Source organism: Symphalangus syndactylus, chromosome 16 (genome assembly GCF_028878055.3).
Source record: "Symphalangus syndactylus isolate Jambi chromosome 16, NHGRI_mSymSyn1-v2.1_pri, whole genome shotgun sequence".
NCBI lineage: Eukaryota > Metazoa > Chordata > Mammalia > Primates > Hylobatidae > Symphalangus > Symphalangus syndactylus.
In genome coordinates, this window is record NC_072438.2 from 69,090,857 (window position 1) to 69,113,319 (window position 22,463).

Sequence of the window (22,463 nt, forward strand, 5' to 3'; positions counted from 1 at the left end):
TTTATTAGTAGAAATGAAATAAGGAATATCACAAAATTAATGTTAAAGAAAAAGGATTTATTATGTAGCATTCTAATTATTTCATATCAGTAGGTACCTTATATTCTTCATAATCATTGGTATCCAGCAAGTCCCTTTTCTCCAGTTCTGTAAGTTGTTCTCTTGAGGGATTAGCAGGTAGTGTCTTAACAGAGGCTTGTTCATATATGGGTTTTGCATTAAAAAATAGCTCCTTCCAATCATGCATCAACTTATATGGAATCAGACTATTGCACAAAAAAAAGGTAGAGATGAATCGATGGTTAGTCAAATATAGATTTTAAACATTGGTATTTTTATTATATTTATGTAATTAGCTCACTTTCATCAGACAGAAATAATTACTGAAAAATGATCTTAAAGGTTACCATATGTGCAATGACAATATGACTAATATATATGAGATTTTTCTGTTACAAATTATTTACAAAATGTAAACCTACTGTTCTCTTAAAGCGGCCTTGAAAAGCACTCAGTTTGTTCGTTTTGCACAGGAGGACACTGATACTAGAGCATTTAAATAATTTCCTAAGGTTGCATAGTAAGCTGATATCAGAGCTGAGAATTAAGGAACCTAAATGTTCTGACCGTACTCACTATTTTTAGATATATTGTTCTGCTATGAAACAGTCAATAAAAAAGTTTAAAGAACCAGTGGCATAAAGTAACAATCATTCTTCAAACCCACTAAGTTCCAGACATTTTACTAGCCATTAGAAATATAATATCAAGTGGAATACCTGGCCTTAAATAGCAGACTCTGGGAAAGAAGGGCAAAAAATAATTGCATATATAAATGAAAGTTTTGAATAAGAATTATACAATGGGAAAGTATAACAGTATGACTCAACTTAACTTGTTGGTTCCAGGAAGGTCTCCTTAAAGAAATGACTGCTAAGCTGAGGCCTGAGGAATGCTTAGGAGGCAACAAGGACAGAGTGATGGGAAAATTGTTTCAAGACAAGATGTGTGAAATGTCCTGACATGATCATAAACAGTTGGACTAGAACTTGAAATTATAACTTAAAAAGTAGTATTTCATTCTGATTCATGCTACAACATGAATGGACCTTGAAGACATTATGCTAAGTGAAATAAGCCAGACAGAAAAAGGACAAATATTATATTATTCCACTTATATAAGGCACCTAGAAGAGACAAATTCAGAGACATCAAGTAGGATAGAGATTATCAGTGGCTGGGGATTGAAGGGGATGAGGAGTTATTATTTAATGGCTACGGACTTGACAACTTTTCCTGTTTAAAAGGTTGTGTGTTCAGGGGTCTTGAACTCCTGACAAACCTCATATTCAGGTACTTCTCCTTTTTGCTTTCTCCACCACTTATTAGGGCTTTAAAAAGCCCCAAAATTACCTGTTTCCTCCTAATAACCTTTTAATATTCTCTTTCAATATGACTTACTATGACATTTGTAGACATTCTATGGCTTCATGGTTGCAACCCACTAAAGTAGCCCATGTATCTTGAAAAAAACTATAGAAGAAAAAAACCTTAGCTATCTGACCTTTACCATAAAATTCTTTTCACATTTAAGGATATGAGGATAGAAACAGATAAAATGGCAAAAGTAGGAACATTTTTAAAATAGCTTCTCTAGTCATACAGAATATTGGTCTCCATGTTTTTGCCAAACTTCTCCTTTTCCTCAAGATTCTGACTTGCCATTCCCTACCTGATCCGTTGAGGCTCCTGAATAACAAAATGATCTGCTATGGCTTCTAGGGCCCTGAATATCTTCCTTATTAGCTGACATTATTAAGATTCCATGCATACTTTTGGGCTAGCAATTCAGTTTTCTCAAAGGATTCAAATTCTGTCAGCTCACTTCAGATAAACCTGGTCTGGTGAATCAATTATTAATTCAAAATAAAACAAGTGAGGAAAAAAATGCTATTATATCAAAAAAAGGGCTGCTTTAGAAGCAGTACTGTACTTTCCATTTTAGAATGAGCTCTTTTGACTTTATATAAGTTAGTCTGGAAATTCCAGCTACGTGGTCTGTTTTTTTTTTTTTTTTTCTTGAAACGGAGTCTCACTCTCACCCAGGCTGGGGTGCAGTGGTGTGATCTCCGCTCACCGCAACCTCCTTCCCCTGGGTTCAAGCGATTCTCCTGCCTCAGCCCCAAGAGTAGCTGGGATTACAGGTGCCTGCCACTGAGCCCAGCTAATTTTTGTATTTTTAGTAGAGATGGGGTTTCACTATCTTGACCAGGCTGGTCTTGAACTCCTGACTTCGTGATCCACCCGCCTCAGCCTCCCATCCCTTTGCTCACAGAGATAGATGCATATTCTGACTGCCTTCTTTGGAAAGACTTACCAGAAACTCAAAAGAATGCAGCCTTCAGTCTCTCACCTATATGTGATCTGGAAGCCCCCAGTGGGTGGGCCTTGCTTTGAGCTGTCTCCGTCTTTCTGGATAGAACTAATGTACTTACTTCTTGTATATTAATTGATGTCTCATGTCTCCCTAAAATGTATAAAACCAAGCTATGGCCTGACCACCTTGGGCATATGTCATCAGGACTTCCTGAGGCTGTGTCACAGGTGCATCCTCAACCTTGGTAAAATAAACTTTCTAAGTAACTGAGACCTGTCTCAAGTTTTCAGGGTTCACACTTACTAGTCTCTATGAATCATTTATCCCACTTTCATGTTATTCTATTGCTATTTAAATATACTTTGATTTTTAAAATTAAACTTTCTATTTTGAGGTAATTGTACATTCACATTAGGTGTAAGAAATATGGAGATCCATATATCCTTTACCCAGTGTCTCCTGATTGTAATATCTTGCAAAACCAGAGTACAATATCACAACCAGGATATTAACATTGATACAGTCAAGATACACAAACTTCTATCACTGTAGAACCCATCGTGTTGCCCTTTCAGAGCCACACTCACTTCCCTCTCACCTCCATCCCATTCTTAGCCCCTGGCAATCACTAATCTGTTCTCAGTTTCTATAACTTTGTCATTTCAACAATGTTGTATAAATGAAATCATAGAGCATGTAACGTTTTGAGATTGGCTTTTTCCCACTCAGCCTAAGTATCTGGAGATTCATCCAGATTGTGGCATGTATTAATAGTTTATTATTTTATATTTCTCAGCAATATTCTGTGATATGGATGTATCACACTTTATTACCTGTTGAGAGATATCTGGATTGTTATCAGTTTTAAGCTATTACAAATAAAGATGATATAAACATTTGTATACAGGTTTTTGTGTGAATTTAAGTCTTAATTTCTCTAGGATAAATGCCCAGAAGTGTAATTGCTAGGCTGTGTGGGAGTTGCATATTCTGCTTTTTAAGAAATTGCCAAACTGTTTTCCAGAGGGGCTGTACCATTTCACTTTCTCAGCAGCAATGAATAGTGGTTTTCTCCAGATCCTTGCCAGTACTTGGTGTTTTCATTTTTTAAAAAATTTCAGCTATTCTTATAGGTGTGTAATGATATATCATTGTGATTTCAATTTGAATTTCTCTAATGACTAACAAGGGTGAATTTTTTTACACGTGTATTTGTCATCTGAATATCCTCTTCAGTGAAACGTCTTTCCATATCTTTTGCCTATTTTTGAACTGGCTTATTTTCTATTGTTGAATTTTGAGAATACTTATATATATTCTAGATATTAGTCTTTTGTTGGATAGGCAGTTTGAAATATCTTCTCCTCTTCTATACATCCTTTCATCCTTTTCAAAGCAAAAAGTTTTAATTTTGAGGAAGTCCAACTTATAAAGTTTTGTCTTTTGCAGAGCAAAAATTTTTAATTTTAATGAAGTCCAATTTGTCAGGTTTTCCTCTTATGGATCATGCTTTTGGTGTCAAGTCTAAGAACTTGTTGCCTAGTCATAGAACCCAAAGATTTTCTCCCATTTGTTTCCTCAAAGTTTTATAGTGCTATGATTTACATTTAAGTCCATGATCCACTTTGAGTTAATTTTCATAAAAGGTGTGGAAAAAGGCATGTATGCATCTTAAATAAAAATAGTGAGTAAATCAAGTCAGTAATCAAGGTCTCCTGGATCCCACCTTTTAGTCTTTTCATGAATCATTTTTATCTCTCTTTACTTATCATCCTAGTATCTACTTTACAATCTTATCCTTCCTCATTCTCTATCATGTCTCTACTATGTTATTACAAAAAAAATACTTACTTATTTGTCAACATTCGATAGTCTGCCACTTTAGTGGACAAATCAACTATTTGATCCAAAATTTCTGCACATATTGAATAATGCTTTTTATAACGAGCTTGAGCTCTTTCCACAGCAATCTGATCATGAAGTCTCTTTTCTTTAAGGAATTGTTCTTCAAAGTCAATCTTGGCTTGTTTTGCCAAAGCCTAAAAAGGCAAAAACATAGTTTTAAGTCACTATAATTGAATCAAATAAGAATAATGTCATCATTTCAATGGTGAAAAGGTCTTTCAGTAGAATGAAACCTCTTCTCACACCAGGAAAAAAATTAATCATGAATGAACACTTTTTTCTTAATATATTAGTACTTATTGCAAAGACAATATTGGAAATATCCTACTCTTAGCTTATCTTATCAACAAAGCATAATACAGTGAGAAGTGATCTAACTGGGGAAAGCCCAATGTGGATTGATGAGGAATTGGATCTTAAGCCTTCTAAAAGATGTCCTGAGTTCACCGGTTGCAAATAGGGATCAGAGAGAAACAGGCAAGTCTGTGCCAGACCCTAAGCATAGCTGACCCCTCACTCCCACCTCCAGAGTGCCAATTTGGACACATCTGCTACAGCCATTGCCCTTTGTCTTTCAATGGGAGAGTTCTATAATACTGGTTTATACTTAGAAAATATTTTAGAAAGTCCCTGATTATACTGGCTTGAGAATGTAACACATTTGCCAACAAATGTTAAATGTGTTAATTACAAACCCTCTACAGATACAGCCTTAATAAACTGATGGCATTCATTTGTAGGAACATCTATTTATGCAGAAAGCAATGAAACACTTAGCTTGTTATCGCCCTCTCCTTAGCGCACTATTATTTTGTTTAGGGAATCTTTTCTTCCCACAAGGTACAAAAGTTGAACTCAGTCCAGCCAAGCTGAGGATAACATAATACTTAATTAGTGGGATTCAAATGACCAAATATTGCTTTTCAGATAGCTATGCCAGCTTCTTGAGAAATTCAGTTACATGCTAGCCTGCTCTAGGAAAAAGATTTGCCTCCTGTAACAACCCAGTGAGTATCAAATGGAAGTAAACTTGGGCTTTGGAGGAGCTATGGACGAGTTCAAGCCCTAGATTTTATATATAATTCAAGTTCTAGCTGTGAGACCTTGGGCAAGTCATTAGTCTCCTTATGTCTCCATTTCCTCAAAGTCAGGATATTAATAGTACTTAGCATACCCCCCAAAATTACCAAACCATCTCATCAGAACAAATATTTCCTATTATGACACTATTCATAAATGACTAGATGTGTGACAATGGACTGCTGTGTAAGGTCCACCATTTGTTTTGCTATTACTGTTTTATTTTGTGTGCTTATTTCATTTTTGTTGGGAAAGGGGTTAAGCTGGATGATCACGAAGGTCAGTTCTGTACATTTGACAGATTGAGGAATTACATCAGAGTTTGTTATTCTTGTATTATTCTGTATACCCTGTTTTCATGGAGAAAGAGTACAATTTAAGTACAAAGCTTTATGGCATGATTCATGAAGTGAAGAATTCAGAGGAAAAATGAATCTAAGAGAGCAGAAATATCCAATGAGAATTCATGGAAAGAGTGACACAAAAAATGGATCATGAGGTTGGTTTACTACAGAGTTCTCTGAAACACATGGAAATATTTAGGAGGTGAGGAATAAAAACCTTTAAGGGAAAGGTAGAATGTTCCTACCAGTAATAGTATAGCTTTCTTATTTTTTTTATTTTTTATTTATTTATTTATTTTTTTTTTATTATACTTTAGGGTTTTAGGGTACATGTGCACAATGTGCAGGTTTCTTACATATGTATCCATGTGCCATGTTGATTTCCTGCACCCATTAACTCGTCATTTAGCATTAGGTGTATCTCCTAATGCTGTCCCTCCCCCCTCCCCCCACCCCACAACAGTCCCCGGAGCGTGATGTTCCCCTTCCTGTGTCCATGAGTTCTCATTGTTCAATTCCCACCTATGAGTGAGAACATGCGGTGTTTGGTTTTTTGTCCTTGTGATAGTTTACTGAGAATGATGTTTTCCAGTTTCATCCATGTCCCTACAAAGGACACGAACTCATCATTTTTTATGGCTGCATAGTATTCCATGGTGTATATGTGCCACATTTTCTTAATCCAGTCTATCGTTGTTGGACATTTGGGTTGGTTCCAACTCTTTGCTATTGTGAATAGTGCCGCAATAAACATACGTGTGCATGTGTCTTTATAGCAGCATGATTTATAGTCCTTTGGGTATATACCCAGTAATGGGATGGCTGGGTCAAATGGTATTTCTAGTTCTAGATCCCTGAGGAATCGCCACACCGACTTCCACAATGGTTGAACTAGTTTCCAGTCCCACCAACAGTGTAAAAGTGTTCCTATTTCTCCACATCCTCTCCAGCACCTGTTGTTTCCTGATTTTTTAATGATGGCCATTCTAACTGGTGTGAGATGGTATCTCACTGTGGTTTTGATTTGCATTTCTCTGATGGCCAGTGATGATGAGCATTTCTTCATGTGTTTTTTGGCTGCATAAATGTCTTCTTTTGAGAAGTGTCTGTTCATGTCCTCTGCCCACTTTTTGATGGGGTTGTTTGTTTTTTTCTTGTAAATTTGTTTGAGTTCATTGTAGATTCTGGATATTAGCCCTTTGTCAGATGAGTAGGTTGCAAAAATTTTCTCCCATTGTGTAGGTTGCCTGTTCACTCTGATGATAGTTTCTTTTGCTGTGCAGAAGCTCTTTAGTTTAATGAGATCCCATTTGTCGATTTTGGCTTTTGTTGCCATTGCTTTTGGTGTTTTAGACATGAAGTCCTTGCCCACGCCTATGTCCTGAATGGTATTGCCTAGGTTTTCTTGTAGGATTTTAATGGTTTTAGGTCTAACATATAAGTCTTTAATCCATCTTGAATTAATTTTTGTATAAGGTGTAAGGAAGGGATCCAGTTTCAGCTTTCTACATATGGCTAGCCAGTTTTCCCAGCACCATTTATTAAATAGGGAATCCTTTCCCCATTTCTTGTTTTTGTCAGGTTTGTCAAAGATCAGATAGTTGTAGCTATGTGGCATCATTTCTGAGGGCTCTGTTCTGTTCCATTGATCTATGTCTCTGTTGTGGTACCAGTACCATGCTGTTTTGGTTACTGTAGCCTTGTAGTATAGTTTAAAGTCAGGTAGCGTGATGCCTCCAGCTTTGTTCTTTTGGCTTAGGATTGACTTGGCGATGCGGGCTCTTTTTTGGTTCCATATGAACTTTAAAGTAGTTTTTTCCAATTCTGTGAAGAAAGTCATTGGTAGCTTGATGGGGATGGCATTGAATCTATAAATTAGCTTGGGCAGTATGGCCATTTTCACGATATTGATTCTTCCAACCCATGAGCATGGAATGTTCTTCCATTTGTTTGTATCCTCTTTTATTTCATTGAGCAGTGGTTTGTAGTTCTCCTTGAAGAGGTCCTTCACATCCCTTGTAAGTTGGATTCCTAGGTATTTTATTCTCTTTGAAGCAATTGCGAATGGGAGTTCACTCATGATTTGGCTCTCTGTTTGTCTGTTATTGGTGTACAAGAATGCTTGTGATTTTTGTACATTAATTTTGTATCCTGAGACTTTGCTGAAGTTGCTAATCAGCTTAAGGAGATTTTGGGCTGAGACAATGGGGTTTTCTAGATATACAATCATGTCATCTGCAAACAGGGACAATTTGACTTCCTCTTTTCCTAATTGAATACCCTTTATTTCCTTCTCCTGCCTGATTGCTCTGGCCAGAACTTCCAGCACTATGTTGAATAGGAGCGGTGAGAGAGGGCATCCCTGTCTTGTGCCAGTTTTCAGAGGGAATGCTTCCAGTTTTTGCCCATTCAGTATGATATTGGCTGTGGGTTTGTTGTAGATAGCTCTTATTATTTTGAGATACGTCCCATCAATACCTAATTTATTGAGAGTTTTTGGCATGAAGGGTTGTTGAATTTTGTCAAAGGCCTTTTCTGCATCTATTGAGATAATCATGTGGTTTTTGTCTTTGGTTCTGTTTATATGCTGGATTACATTTATCGATTTGCGTATGTTGAACCAGCCTTGCATCCCAGGGATGAAGCCCACTTGATCATGGTGGATAAGCTTTTTGATGTGCTGCTGGATTCGGTTTGCCAGTATTTTATTGAGGATTTTTGCATCAATGTTCATCAAGGATATTGGTCTGAAATTCTCTTTTTTGGTTATGTCTCTGCCAGGTTTTGGTATCAGGACGATGCTGGCTTCGTAAAATGTGTTAGGGAGGATTCCCTCTTTTTCTATCGATTGGAATAGTTTCAGAAGGAATGGTACCAGTTCCTCCTTGTACCTCTGGTAGAATTCAGCTGTGAATCCATCAGGTCCTGGACTCTTTTTGGTTGGTAAGCTATTGATTATTGCCACAATTTCAGAACCTGTTATTGGTCTATTCAGAGATTCAACTTCTTCCTGGTTTAGTCTTGGGAGGGTGTATTTGTTGAGGAATTTATCCATTTCTTCTAGATTTTCTAGTTTATTTGCATAGAGGTGTTTGTAGTATTCTCTGATGGTAGATTGTATTTCTGTGGGATCGGTGGTGATATCCCCTTTTTTGTTTTTTATTGCATCTATTTGATTCTTCTCTCTTTTCTTCTTTATTAGTCTTGCTAGCGGTCCATCAATTTTGTTGATCTTTTCAAAAAACCAGCTCCTGGATTGATTAATTTTTTGAAGAGTTTTTTGTGTCTCTATTTCCTTCAGTTCTGCTCTGATTTTAGTTATTTCTAGCCTTCTGCTAGCTTTTGAATGTGTTTGCTCTTGCTTTTCTAGTTCTTTTAATTGTGATGTTAGGGTGTCAATTTTGGATCTTTCCTGCTTTCTCTTGTGGGCATTTAGTGTTATAAATTTCCCTCTACACACTGCTTTGAACGTGTCCCAGAGATTCTGGTATGTTGTGTCTTTGTTCTCGTTGGTTTCAAAGAACATCTTTATTTCTGCCTTCATTTCATTATGTACCCAATAGTCATTCAGGAGCAGGTTGTTCAGTTTCCATGTAGTTGAGCGGTTTTGACTGAGTTTCTTAATCCTGAGTTCTAGTTTGATTGCACTGTGGTCTGAGAGACAGTTTGTTATAATTTCTGTTCTTTTACATTTGCTGAGAAGAGCTTTACTTCCAACTATGTGGTCAATTTTGGAATAGGTGTGGTGTGGTGCTGAAAAAAATGTATATTCTGTTGATTTGGGGTGGAGAGTTCTGTAGATGTCTATTAGGTCCACTTTATGTAGAGCTGAGTTCAATTCCTGGATATCCTTGTTAACTTTCTGTCTCGTTGAATAGTATAGCTTTCAACCCTGGTTGCTGCCATTGCCTGTCTCCACATCTCCCTCTCTCTCTTCCTCCCTTCCTCGCTCCCTCCCTCCCTCCCCCCCCTCCCCCCTCCCTTCCTTTATTCCTCTCCCTCCCTTCATCCAGCTCTCTAGTCTTCCTTCTCCTTTTCTACGTCTACCATCAATCCTCGGCCAAAGCCACCATAACTTCCTGTCTCATTACAGCTAAGTGGGTTGCAGCCATAAAAAGAGAAGGAGGAAAAGGAAAAATGAAGTCTGTGGGAGGTAGTAAATCCCAGTGGTTATGAGCTTGGACTCTAAAATCTGATAGAGCTGGCCTTGCTCCCTGCTACACCACTGAGAAACTGTGTGACTTTGAGCCTTCTAGTCTTCAATTTCCTCACGTGTAAAATGTAAATAAGGATGGCATCCACTTATGGTCACTGAAAGAATTATATTATACATGCTTGTAACAAACATAGTACAATGCTTGACTCAAAAGTAAAGCTCAAAAAACATCAAATATTATTGTAATTAATTATCAATAAGAATAGTAGATAGCACAGAAGTTTGAAATCAGGAACTGTCTTAATATAGAATAGTTTTTCAATTGTCTCAAAGGAAGAGATTAGCAGATTTAATCTAAAAACAAAACAAAAACCCTCAAAAAATTGAGAGTGAAAGAAAAACACAAAGTTCTCCTCCCTCATTTTCTCTTTCTCTCTCTCCTCCTCCCTTCCTCTTTCTTTCTTTTTCTTTCTTTCTTCTTTCTCTTTCTTTCTTTCTCTTTTCCTTCTTTTTTCTTTGGTTTCTTTCTTTCTCTCTCTCTCTTTCTTTCCCTTCTTTTTCCCTGAAATGGAGTCTTGCTCTGTCATCCAGAGCTGGAGTACAATGGAGTGATCTCAGCTCACTGCAACCTCCGCCTCCTGGGTTCAAGCAATTCTCCTGCCTCAGCCTCCCAGGTAGCTGGGATTACAGGTGCACGCCACCACACCTGACTAATTTTTGTATTTTTAGCACAGACAGGGTTTCACCATGTTGGCCAGGCTGGTCTTGAACTCTTGGCCTCATGATCCACCTGCCTTGGCCTCCCAAAGTGGTGGGATTACAGGTGTGAGCCACCATGCTCAGCCCTTCCTCCCTCCCTCCCTTCCTTCCTTCCTTCCTTCCTTCCTTCTTTCCTTCCTTCCTTCCCTCCCTCCTCTCTCTTTTGCCTTTTTCTTTTCTTTTCTTCCTTCCTTCCTTCCCTCCCTCCCTCCTCTCTCTTTTGCTTTTTTCTTTTCTTTTCTTCCTTCCTTCCTTCTTTCCTCTTTTATTTCTTTCTTTATTTCATGAGCAAGAGCAAACGTGGTACTGCCCTTATGGACTTTACATGCCAGTGAGATAGGCAAACAGTCAAAGAGCCACAAAAATACATATATAATTACACACTATGACAAGTGTCATTAGGGCAAGACTGTGGGGTATGAGGATATAACAGGGGCCTGACCTAGACAAGAAGGGGCATATGCAAGGAGCTTTGAAAACAAGTATTAATTGGGTGAAGGCACTTGGGAAGAGGTGCAAAGTAGAAGAAATGACTTGTTCAAGGATCTGAGAGCAAACCAATGTGGCCAGAGCCCAGGCAATGAAGGGAGGCAATGAAGCCTCAGAGGGGATTATATGGAAGACCAACAAAGGCTGGAGCAGCCTCCCCAAAGTTTCCTGTGCCACTGAGGGGAGCATGTAAGCTGCAGTAGCTGAGGTCTCAATAGCACTGGGCTTGCACCTGATGACCGTAGGGTTTCCAAGTTGGCTTGGCCCTTATAACCTGGGGCATTGTACATTCTCTGTGTGTGGAGGTGGGATGAAAGAGTACAACTTAAGGTTGATTTAAGGAACATAAATAATGTTATATTCTTACACTCTCCAGTTTTTGGTCACCTATTCATAACCACTAAAAATGGATGAAGGAAACCACTGCAGTAGTAGTACTGCAGTAGAAACCAGGGTTGGTAGTGTAGACATGGAGGAAAATGGACATAATGAAGAGAAATTTAATGCATGAAAATGATAGCACTCAGTGAATGTTTTGGGTATGGAAGAATAAGGGTGAAGCAGCTTTCAGGTGGGCCCTGAAGTTTCAGGCTTATATAATTCGATAAATAATGATGCCATTTGTTGAGCTATGGAACACTGAAAAAGACTAGTTTCATAGAAAAGGTCATACATTTGGCTTGGAACATGTGGAATTTGAAGTGTCTCTGAGACATACGATCACAGATGTCAAGGAATACTAAAAATATGGCCCTTCATCTCGGAGGACAGAGGCATAACTGCATGGGTCATCTGTCTATTGCAGTAAATACATCACCATGGTTGTGGATGTGATTGTCTGAGAAATAACATAGAAAAGAAAATAAGGAAGTCAAAGATGAAGCTTTGAGCAATCTGTTAATAAATGTTTTGATATAAGAGAACAATGAGCCTGTAAAGACAATGACTCTGCTCCTGAGAAGGAGCAGCCAAAGAAGTAGAAAGAAAATCAGTATTTTCCACAGCAATACTTAATAGAAAGTAGCCATGGAATAGCAAATCAATACTATTAAAATAAGTAATACAAATATTATTAATACTCTGTGAGCATAGTTAAGAAACCTTAAAGACTTTAATAGATTTAAAAGTACTTTTAGAATGTTCCACCTCCTCCTACTCTCAAATAATAATAAAAATGACAAGAACAATAAAAACTAAGAACAAAGCTGGAAGCATCACACTACCTGATTTCAAACTACACTACACTACACAGGGCTAGAGTAATCAAAACACAAAAACAGACACATAGACCAATGGAACAGAATAGAGAACCCAGAAATAAGACCACATACCTCCAGTCATCAGATCTTTTCCCTGAGATGGGAAACCTGACAACAAACCTGACAAACACAAGCAATGGGGAAAGGATTTCCTATTTGACAGATGGTGCTGGGATAACTGGCTAGCCATATGCAGAAGATAGAAACTGGACCCCTTCCTTACACCATATACAATAATTAACTCTAGATGGATTAAAGACTTAAATGTAAAACCCAAAGCTACAAAAACTCTGGAAGACAACCTAAGTAATACCATTCAGGACATAAGCATGGGCAAAGATTTCATGATGAAGATGCCAAAAGCAATTGCAACAAGAGCAAAAATTGACAAATGGGATCTAATTAAACTAAAGAGTTTCTGCACAGCAAAAGAAACTGTTGACAGAGTATACCGACAACCTACAGAATGGGAGAAAATTTTTACAAACTATGCATTTGACAAAGGTCTAATATCCAACATCTATAAGGAACTTAAACAAATTTACAAGAGAAAAAACAAACAAACCCATTAAAAAGTGGGCAAATGACATTAACAGACACTTTTCAAAAGGAGACATACAAGTGGCTAACAAACACATGAAAAAAAGCTTAACATCACTGACCATTAGATACATGCAAATCAAAACCATAATGAGATACCATCTCATACCAGTCAGAATGACTATTATCAAAAAATCAAAAAACAACAGATGCTGGTGAGGTTGTAGAGAAAAAGGAACACTTTTACACTGTAGGTGGAAGAGTAAATTAGTTCAACCATTGAGGACAGTGTGGCAATTCCTCAAAGATCTAGAGGCAGAAATATCATTCAACGCAGCAATTCCACTACTGGGTATACACCCAAAGGAATATAAATCATTCTGTTTTAAAGACCCATGAACGCCTACATTCATTGAAGCACTATTCACAATAGCAAAGACATGGAATCAACCTAAATGCCCATCAATGATAGACTGGATAAAGAAAATGTGGTATATATACACCATGGAATAATATGCAGCCATAAAAAGGAATGAGATCATGTCCTTTGCAGAGACACGGATTGAGCTGGAGGCTATTATCCTCAGCAAACTAATGCAGGAATAGAAAACCAAATACTGCATGTTCTCACTTATAAGAGGAAGCTATAACATGGACACCCAGAGGGGAACAACACACACTGGGACCTTTCAGAGGGTGGAGGGTGGGAGGAGAGAGAGGATCAGGCAAAATAACTAATGAGCACTAGGCTTAATACCTGGGTGATGAAATAATCTGTACAACAAACCCCCATGACACACATTTACCTGTGTAACAAACCTGCACTTATACCCCTGAACTTAAAATAAAAGTTAAACAAATATATATATTTATTTATTTATTTTGGTATATATATTTTTTGTATATATGTGTGTGTGTGTGTGTGTATATATATATATATACTTTGGTATATGTGTATATATGTGTGGGTGTATGTGTGTGTGTATATATATATATATATATATATCAAAGTTTTTTTGGTATATATACTCATATATATATATATATATATATATATATGTACCAAAAAACCTCCTTTCTTCACATAAAAGAAGTAGTAGAATGATAATGCCGAAGGGAATAAAATGGATTTTGTGTAGTTAGTGAATGATACTGGAGAGAAGAGGTGACTGTTAATTCGGCAAACTGAATTCAACATTTATTGATTGATTTATTCAGCTCCTACTTATGTACCAGCTATTCTTGGTGGAGGAGTTGATAAAAAACATGTATAGATGAAAGCCATAAAATCCAACCATCTCTAAGGGAGAGATGCCAAGGAACTAGATAGCTCCGCTGTTGGAAAAGGTAATCATGTGAGAGAAAGAAATATAATTTTTTCAGGTGCCTCAGAACCTCACAATTTAGGTCTCTGAGGCTTTAGCAGGCCCAACTGTTTCAGTCCTCTGAAGTTAGTTCAACCCCAGTTCAAGAAAGAATAGATGATCTTTATCACCGTGAGACCAGTCCAGCTAAACATACTTTGCTGTTTAGCTGAGCTTGTGAAATAAACATATTTTTCAAATAGGCACTGAGAAAGATAAACACATCATTTCTAATATAAGTAAATGCCACTCAATCTAGTCAAGTCTATTTTTGCCAAAGAAGAGAGATGAAACAATCATCCAGATAACTCAGCTCTTGAAGCCAAAGAAGACATTGAGGTCAGCATTCATTCAGCTCAAATTCATGGGGTATGGCTCCCTCTCCCCATTCCATACCCACTGTTTAGGCTACGCCTGTTCCACAAAGGCAAAAGCAACACTCTTCTCACTGCAAAATATGCTACTTTCCAAATGATATTTCTAAAAATTGCATAATTTTGGCAAAAGTTACATTGCACTTTGATGGAGTATCACAGTGGAAGCTATGAAGCTAGTAAATAAAACACTGCCCTCCTGTTTTCTATAAGGTTTCTCTTCTGCCCAGTCTGGTTTTGTAAATATTTTATGACAGTGAAGACAGGCTATCTAAAATGCCACTCACATGAGTTCTCTTCAATCAAATGTGGACTAATGGATTAAATAAATCTGAAACTTCCCCAATAGGAAGTAGACAAGAAGTAAACCATATACTCCGTTAATAAAATCAATCTACTTTTGTTACTAGAACCCACATATACATAAAGTTTGGGACAAAAATAATCTATTAAATAATTAAAACATTGGATATTTTGATTTTCAGAGTTGTAAAAGGGCCGAGACACAATGATACCATAGTAGCAAAGAGCACAGCTAGCAGCCCAGATCTGAGTTTCTGTATACAATTCTCAACTACAGTGCACCAGAGTATCCTAGAAAAAGCACTTATTCTCATTCTGAGGAAGGAATAGCATAATATGGGCCTGAGGAATCTTTTTTTTTTTTTTCAGAAGGCAAGGAATTGTTGATTAAAGACTAATGGTGTCTAGTTGAAAGGAAGCAGCTTAAAAGTTCTCTCACTGCCTGAGGATATTCACCTAGAATAACCAATACCAATGTCTACTCTAGTAAACTTAGTGAACTTTTAAAGAAAAAAAAAGCATCTAAAAAAAAAGTAATGACTCAAGGAACTGAAAGTTAGACTATCACCATTCTTTTTGGCAGCACACTTTATACTTGAAGAAAATAGAGTGACATATTTAAGATATTCAAGGAAACAAAGTGTGAACTAACCATTTTATATACAGCCAAACTTACAATCAAGTATAAAAGGCACACACTATTACCAATATATAAGAACTCACGGAATATGGTTTCCATGAGCCCTTCCTGAGAAATCTATTGGAGAAAGAGCTTCAGACAATCAAAACGACTAGAGAGACATGGACATAAGGGTTGGTGGTGAGCATTAAGTACTTAGCTACTTGTAGAATCAAGACTAAAAGAAGACAGTATAGTACTGTGTAGTGGCTACGTGCCCTGTTGATGGAGTTATACAAAAATAAAAATGGGAAGATAACAGGCTGATCATATAAAAGAAAATCAACTCTTGTTAGATGATTGGCAACAAAATATAGCTTTTTTTTTTACCATGACTTGGTAGAAAGGAACAAAAGTAACCTTAGAAAGATTTCTAAGGGAGATAGTATTTACCGCTTCTCGATCAAGAGCATCCTGGAAATCTTTAAGTCGTCTTTCCTCATGTTGTTTTTGTCTGAAAATTCTGTTTTGCCATAAAACTTCCTTTTCATGCCGAACATGCATGAGCTGCACGGCAATCCTGCGCTCCTGCTGGGACTGCCGCATCAGCCGGTTAATCAGCTGTTCCTCCCGATAAGCCTCCTGAAAACACCAGGGGAATTATTTGTTAAAGTGACACCCAAATTTCCCACTGAGCTACGAAGCCTATACAGAAACAATATATGAAAGGCATAATGTTCATCTAAATCAATTTCTGTCATTTGACTTAATTTGAACATGGCAAAAAAAAATCAAGTTATGAAATGGGGATTTCCAACAAAAGTTGGTGTTTAGAAACATTACGGTTTTGCAACTCACAATTACTTTAAACAAATTATTACTTCATTCAAAACATTATTAAAAATAAATTAGGTGATTTTTTTTTCAAGGTTTTAAAAACAAGCAAATAGCTAATGGATACTAGGCTTAATATCTGGGTGATGAAATAATCTGTACAACAAACTCCTGTAACATGAGTTTACCTATATAACAAACCTGCACATGTACCCCTGAACTTAAAATAAAAATTAAAAAAAATAAGTGCTATAACTCTAAATTTAAAAGCACGTTTTCAGAAGGTTGGGATTATGTTGTATGCATTTTAACATAACTACTAGTTGTAAAACAAATGCAGGCGTTGTCAGCTGAAGACTGCAGATCTGATTAGTTCCCAGTGAGGATATTGCAATACCAACGTGAGGGAAAGCTACTAATAAAAACTGACAGAATGTGAAGCCTGGAGAAAAGGCTAGGGGAAATGACCCACTGCTTATCTTATCTGAGTGGTCATAATCTGAAAGAAAAACTAGATGTATTCTTGGCTGCTTGAGGAGAATAGGAAGGCGACCAGTAAATGAACGGTGGAAAAAAAACATTAAACTGGGAATCAGAGGACTTGGTCCTCATAATAGGCTGGGTGGCCTTGGGCAATTAACTCAGTTTCTCGGGCCTATTTCTCGTCAGGTAAAATTATGGGTTTAGGTGGAAGATAATATCCAAGGCCCCATCAAGCTCTCTCACTCTTTCGAAACAGAGACATCATGTGGAAAGAGGAGGTATCTATAGTACTCAATGGGGAAGACATAGAAAAATATCTAGAGACTGGAGGAACTTACTGTGGTCTACAACCACTATCTAATTTTCCAAAGATGCCCAAGCAGCTCTATAGGGGAATAGGGCACTGCAGGAAAGACCTGACAGCTAAGTATTCAAGGATCTTCTGGTTAAGAAGTGAGGGAAGGGCCTGGCGTTCAAATGCCAGTTCCAAAGAAATGGCATAGAAAAGATTCTTAGAAGGCAGAGGTAACTGACTTGAGGCAAACCTTAATTGGCCAAGATACTAGCCATATGACCACAGAACCAGGTGGGAGCCAAACTGTGTTCCCAGTTTGAATACACTTAAATGCCTATGAAGTACTTTAACAAGCCCAAAACTAAACTCACTAACTCCCCTTCAGACCTGGTCCTCTCCCCATATTTCCCCATCTCAGTTGATGATCCTACAATAATCCATTCTGTGATCTAAGACATTAGGGCCATCCTAAGTTCATTCCTCTCTCATCACTCCTAATACTCAATTGTTCAAGAAGTAGTCTAGTATACCTCCTAGGTATGTTTTTAAACCATCCCCCCTCATTCCATTCCATACCCAGTGACACCACCCCTATCTTGAACATCAGCCCCTCCCTACCAATCCTTTTCTTACCATCCCTACTCTCAAAACCTATCCCCTAAAAAGTCAAATTGATTTTTATAACTTTAAATCTCATCATTTAGTTCACATAATTCCACATATTTATGAATCAGTAGGCAAGATATCAACTTGAGCACAGGTCTCTGGCTCTCTCTTCACCAGTCGAACTAAAACAGGAATAACCAAATTCCAGGGAGAAACTGTAACAACTTGAAAGCTAGGGAAGATATTTTGAGGCATTTCTGATGGACTAAGTGCAAATGGCACCAGAAGAAAACATTCAGGGCTGATGTGGGATTTATGTCATGCTTGTGAAAAGCAGCAAGTAATTGAAGGAAGTAGAATTCCTAGCCCTGACATATACCATTTTTCCTTTGGAGGAGAGGAGAATGGATGGAAAAACCAGCCATTGTACACATAAGAATTTCCCATTCCACCACTGTGGACCAGCATCTCTTGTGTCAGTTGCACAGGAGCCTGAGCTCACTACATTCCATAGGAAGGAGGTGATAGGAATGGAGGGAATGCAGCATATGCTTCAGGCCTGGTTCTAGGAATAGCAGCTCCCCCACACACAGAAAAGAAGCAGCACAAGATGAGGTTCCTGTGATGCAAATATATAGAGCCCTGACTCCTTTTTAGGCCCCTTTGGTTGCTTGATTTCCAAACTGGTAAATATACCTCCAACTCTAGTTTTGAAAAGTCAGTGTTAATAGCATCCTAGTGGAAAGTTGAGGAAATCTAGAAATAATTCATTTACTCCATTTTCCAGGCAAACGCCAGACCTAGATTACAAGCAGAAAAACAGTGAGAAAAAACCTTGCAGCCAACACACAAGTACTTTGGAACATATATAGAAATGTGTTCAAAATTTCATTGCTAGGTAATGAAACTTGAAATGGGTAGTTATTTTAAAATTAACTTTTCAACTATCTAGTTTTCATAATTTGAAATTCTTCTAATTAAAAGGGAGATAATCAAACTGATTGAATAAAGATATAATTTGAAGAAATCAGAACATGAATAACTTTCCAGTGCAAAGAGATGTGCAGAGCTATTTTTTTGAACTTTCACTAAGAAGTGGAATCCATGAATAAATTTCACTTCTTCATATTTATATGAAGCCTTTATTTCCTTTCAGTGAACAAGCAGACCAGACGTGGGTAGGTGAATAAAAGCATCTTCAAATGGTCTTTGTAGACATGCAGATTTGTCCTATTTACATTCACAACTGAAATCACCATCCACCCCAAGTTTGTTCCTCTCACCATCTTCCATATCTCAGCAAATTATACCTCCAGCCATCCAGGTGCACAACCTAGAAATCCAGTTTTTCATCCCACTTTTTCACTTTCCCTTGTTTAATAAATCAATCAGTCCTGTTGGTTTTACCTCCAAAATGGCTCTTAAAGCTACTTCTCTCAATCCCTATTGCCACTACACTACATTTAAACTGGGATAATCTCTTACCTGAACAACAGACTTGGATTGCCCTTCTGTAATCTATTCTCCAAACCAAAGCCAGAGTGATCTTTCTACAGGCAAGTCTGACCTGGTCACTCTTATTCTGCTTTGCATTCAAACAGGAAATCACAAAATCTCCTATTTCTTTCTGTGTATCTTACAAGGCTCATCATAATTTGGCCTCTGGTGACTCCTGCCAGATGGCATGACTTTCAGTTAGCTAAAAACACTGAGCTTTCCATGTGATATTCCCAAGTCTGGAAACACTCACCTTCCACCACCTTTCCTGGAAACTGCCCCTAACCCCGACCCCACCACGACCATCCCACCTTCAATTAGCTAACTCCTGACTCTTTATCCATGCTTCTGCTATTGTCCTCCAGACACTGTCTCCTGAAGCAAGCCAGGTGGACTTCTCTAAGTGTCACTCGGCCTAATCCCCCTTTCACCTTCACAGCACATTCACACTCCAATGTACTTGCTGTTTGTAGATGCTCCTATAAACAGAAAGCTCTGGGAGACAGGTGTCTTGTTATTCTTGCTCTCTGTCATATCTCTGGGCCTATCACAAGTACTCAAAGCATAGAAGTTCAATAAATATGTGTTCAATGTAAGAAATGATCAGTGATTCTCAAGCTGTAGTGGCGTCAGGATCACCTAGAGAGCCTGTTAGCACAGATCACTGGGCCCCACCCCCAGAGTTTCAGGTCTGGTCTGGGGTGGGGCCCAATAATCTGTATTCCTAAAAGTCCCAAGCAATGCTGGTGCTGCTCGTCCAGGAACCATGATTTAAGAACCACTGGAATAGACTGGTGAACAAAAGGAGAGGATGAACAACTTTTCCATATTGTTTTCATTAAACCATTCCCTTTTTCCTCTAAAAGTAACAATAGAGTACACATGGCAGATACAGATTTTAGGTTCCTTTTAATGTAATTTTTATTAAGGTAAAATATACATAACATAAAATTTACCATTTTTAAAGTATACATTTGTCTTAATTACATTCACAATGTTGTACAACTATCACCAGATTTTAGATTCTTCAGTAAATAGCTACGTTTTTTTTCTAGTATATTTGTTATTATGATGAGGATGTGAAAGTGACATTTGATGCAGAGTAGCAGACAATACATATATAAACTACATACTATGTGTACAGAAGACTACATTTTGTAGAATTCCCAGCACTATTACTCAACCTTCATCTAAATATCTTACCTCTTGTGCTTCGTGGGCTATTAACTGGTCCATTAACAATTTCCGCCGTCTTTTCTCTCTTTGCTCTCGTGCAAAAGCATCTTCTTCAAGGCGCTTCTGGATTTTTTTAATGTACTCATCATCCGAGTAAGTATTTAACAAATCGGCGGTTGTCTGGCCTGCTGTATCTAAAGAAGTCTTGGATGCACTAAGAATAATAGTTTTTATTTTAGATTTTTTAAAAATAATGTGATCCCACTACCTGTGACTATGGAGAAAGACCTCAGGAGAAGGATCCCTTGAGTTTACTGTTAATTTATTAATACAAGCATTGAAGAAGATATTTGAAATCAGTGTGATACTAATAGCTTATCAACAGATCCCCTTTGCTTTACCCCATTTCTAAATTCTCTGTGAGGTCCTTATCATAGCCTTCTTTCAAGGCCCATCAGCTTTTTGTTCTTTCACCTTTTTTTTTTTTTTTGAGATAAAGTTTCGTTCTTGTTGCCCAGGCTGGAGTGCAATGGCGCATCTTGGCTCACTGCAACCTCCGCCTCCTGGGTTCAAGTGATTCTCCTGCCTCAGCCAACTGAGTAGCTGGGATTACAGGCATGAGCCACCACGCCGGGCTAATTTTGTATTTTTAGTAGAGACAGGGTTTCACCATGTTGGGCAGGCTGGTCTCAAACTCCTGACCTCAGGTGATCTGCCCGCCTTGGCCTCCCAAAGTGCTGGGATTACAGGCGTGAGCCACCGTGCCCAGCCTGTTCTTTTACTTTTTTTTTTTTTTTTTTTTTGAGACGGAGTCTCACTCTGTCGCCCAGGCTGGAGTGCAGTGGTGCAATCTTGGCTCACTGCAACCTCCACCTGCTGGGTTCAAGCAATTCTCCTGCCTCAGCCTCCCGAGTAGCTGGAACTACAGGCATGCGCCACCACGCCCGGCTAATTTTTTGTATTTTAGTAGAGGCGGGGGTTTCACCATGCTGGTCAGGCTGGTCTCGAACTCCTGACCTCGTGGTCTGCCTGCCTTGGCCTCCCAAAGTGCTAGGATTACAGGCGTGAGTCACTGCTCCCAGCCTTACTTTTTATGATTTTCATACTACCCAGAAATTCTGGATTTCTTTTCCTCTTCTTCCTGCTGGCTCTGGGCCTCTGACCTCCTCTGTTTTGAATCAACAATAGGCAGACTATTGATAACCCAAGCGTCAGAGAAGGCACAGCTTGCAACAGCAGACCAGGCACACTAATGCCAGGTCACTAGAGAGTACTTCTATGTACAGATGGTTCCATCTACCACATTCTTCCATCACCTATGAAAGTGCAAGTTACTCTATCAACTCCCAGATGAATTTTTGACTGCTTAGAACAGTGGCTGAACTCTTATTGAAAACATAGCCATTGAAAGCACAGCCATTGAAAGTTGTCTTGCTTACCATGCCACACATGTAAGCACAGGACTGACTGGCTTCTTGCTCATGCCCTAGAGATTCACGTGAGAAGACTCAACTCAGAGCTCTTGTCCTATCTCATGTCCAAAACATAAAGGATCAGGAAGAACCCAGTGGTCTTCCCAACAGAAAGTTAAGCACATTTAATTTAGTGAGTCAAATGGGGGCTTAGTACAGAATTCATACATTCATTCCAAACTTATCATTAAAAGATACATTTTTATGTATATAAAATCAAATAATCATCAATTCTCATCTGCATCCTCTCCAAAAAGTAAACAGAATAATACAATAGTACAAGATATACCATAATGTTACTTGCCTAGAAATAACGAATTTTTATGTTATGTATAATCATTGTTTTTGTTACAAGCAATTAATATATTTGGTTTACAATATTACTTATAATCTTATTCAAAAAATAAGGACATATTAAAGTGTGTAGAGACTTGTCATCAATTCTTATATAGACACAAGTACTCTGGTAAAATCATAGTTAACTCATGTTCAATTTTTAATGATGTAATACCTGCATATTTATAATATAGA

At 38.0% G+C, this 22,463-nt stretch overlaps 1 protein-coding gene across 3 annotated transcripts in view; it reads right to left on the reverse strand.

Annotated features, from left to right (window-relative positions):
- The window catches only part of SPEF2 (sperm flagellar 2), a 196,352-nt gene that overhangs the window by 137,987 nt on the left and 35,902 nt on the right, over nucleotides 1–22,463 (reverse strand). For all 3 annotated transcript variants that reach the window (XM_063619889.1, XM_063619888.1, XM_055245840.2), the window contains 4 exons: nucleotides 20,488–20,674; nucleotides 16,023–16,211; nucleotides 4,229–4,416; nucleotides 98–266 (listed from right to left, as the gene is read on the reverse strand). In XM_063619889.1, coding sequence (XP_063475959.1) covers nucleotides 98–266; nucleotides 4,229–4,416; nucleotides 16,023–16,211; nucleotides 20,488–20,674 — 733 coding nt within the window. The remainder of the gene's footprint in view (nucleotides 1–97; nucleotides 267–4,228; nucleotides 4,417–16,022; nucleotides 16,212–20,487; nucleotides 20,675–22,463) is intronic.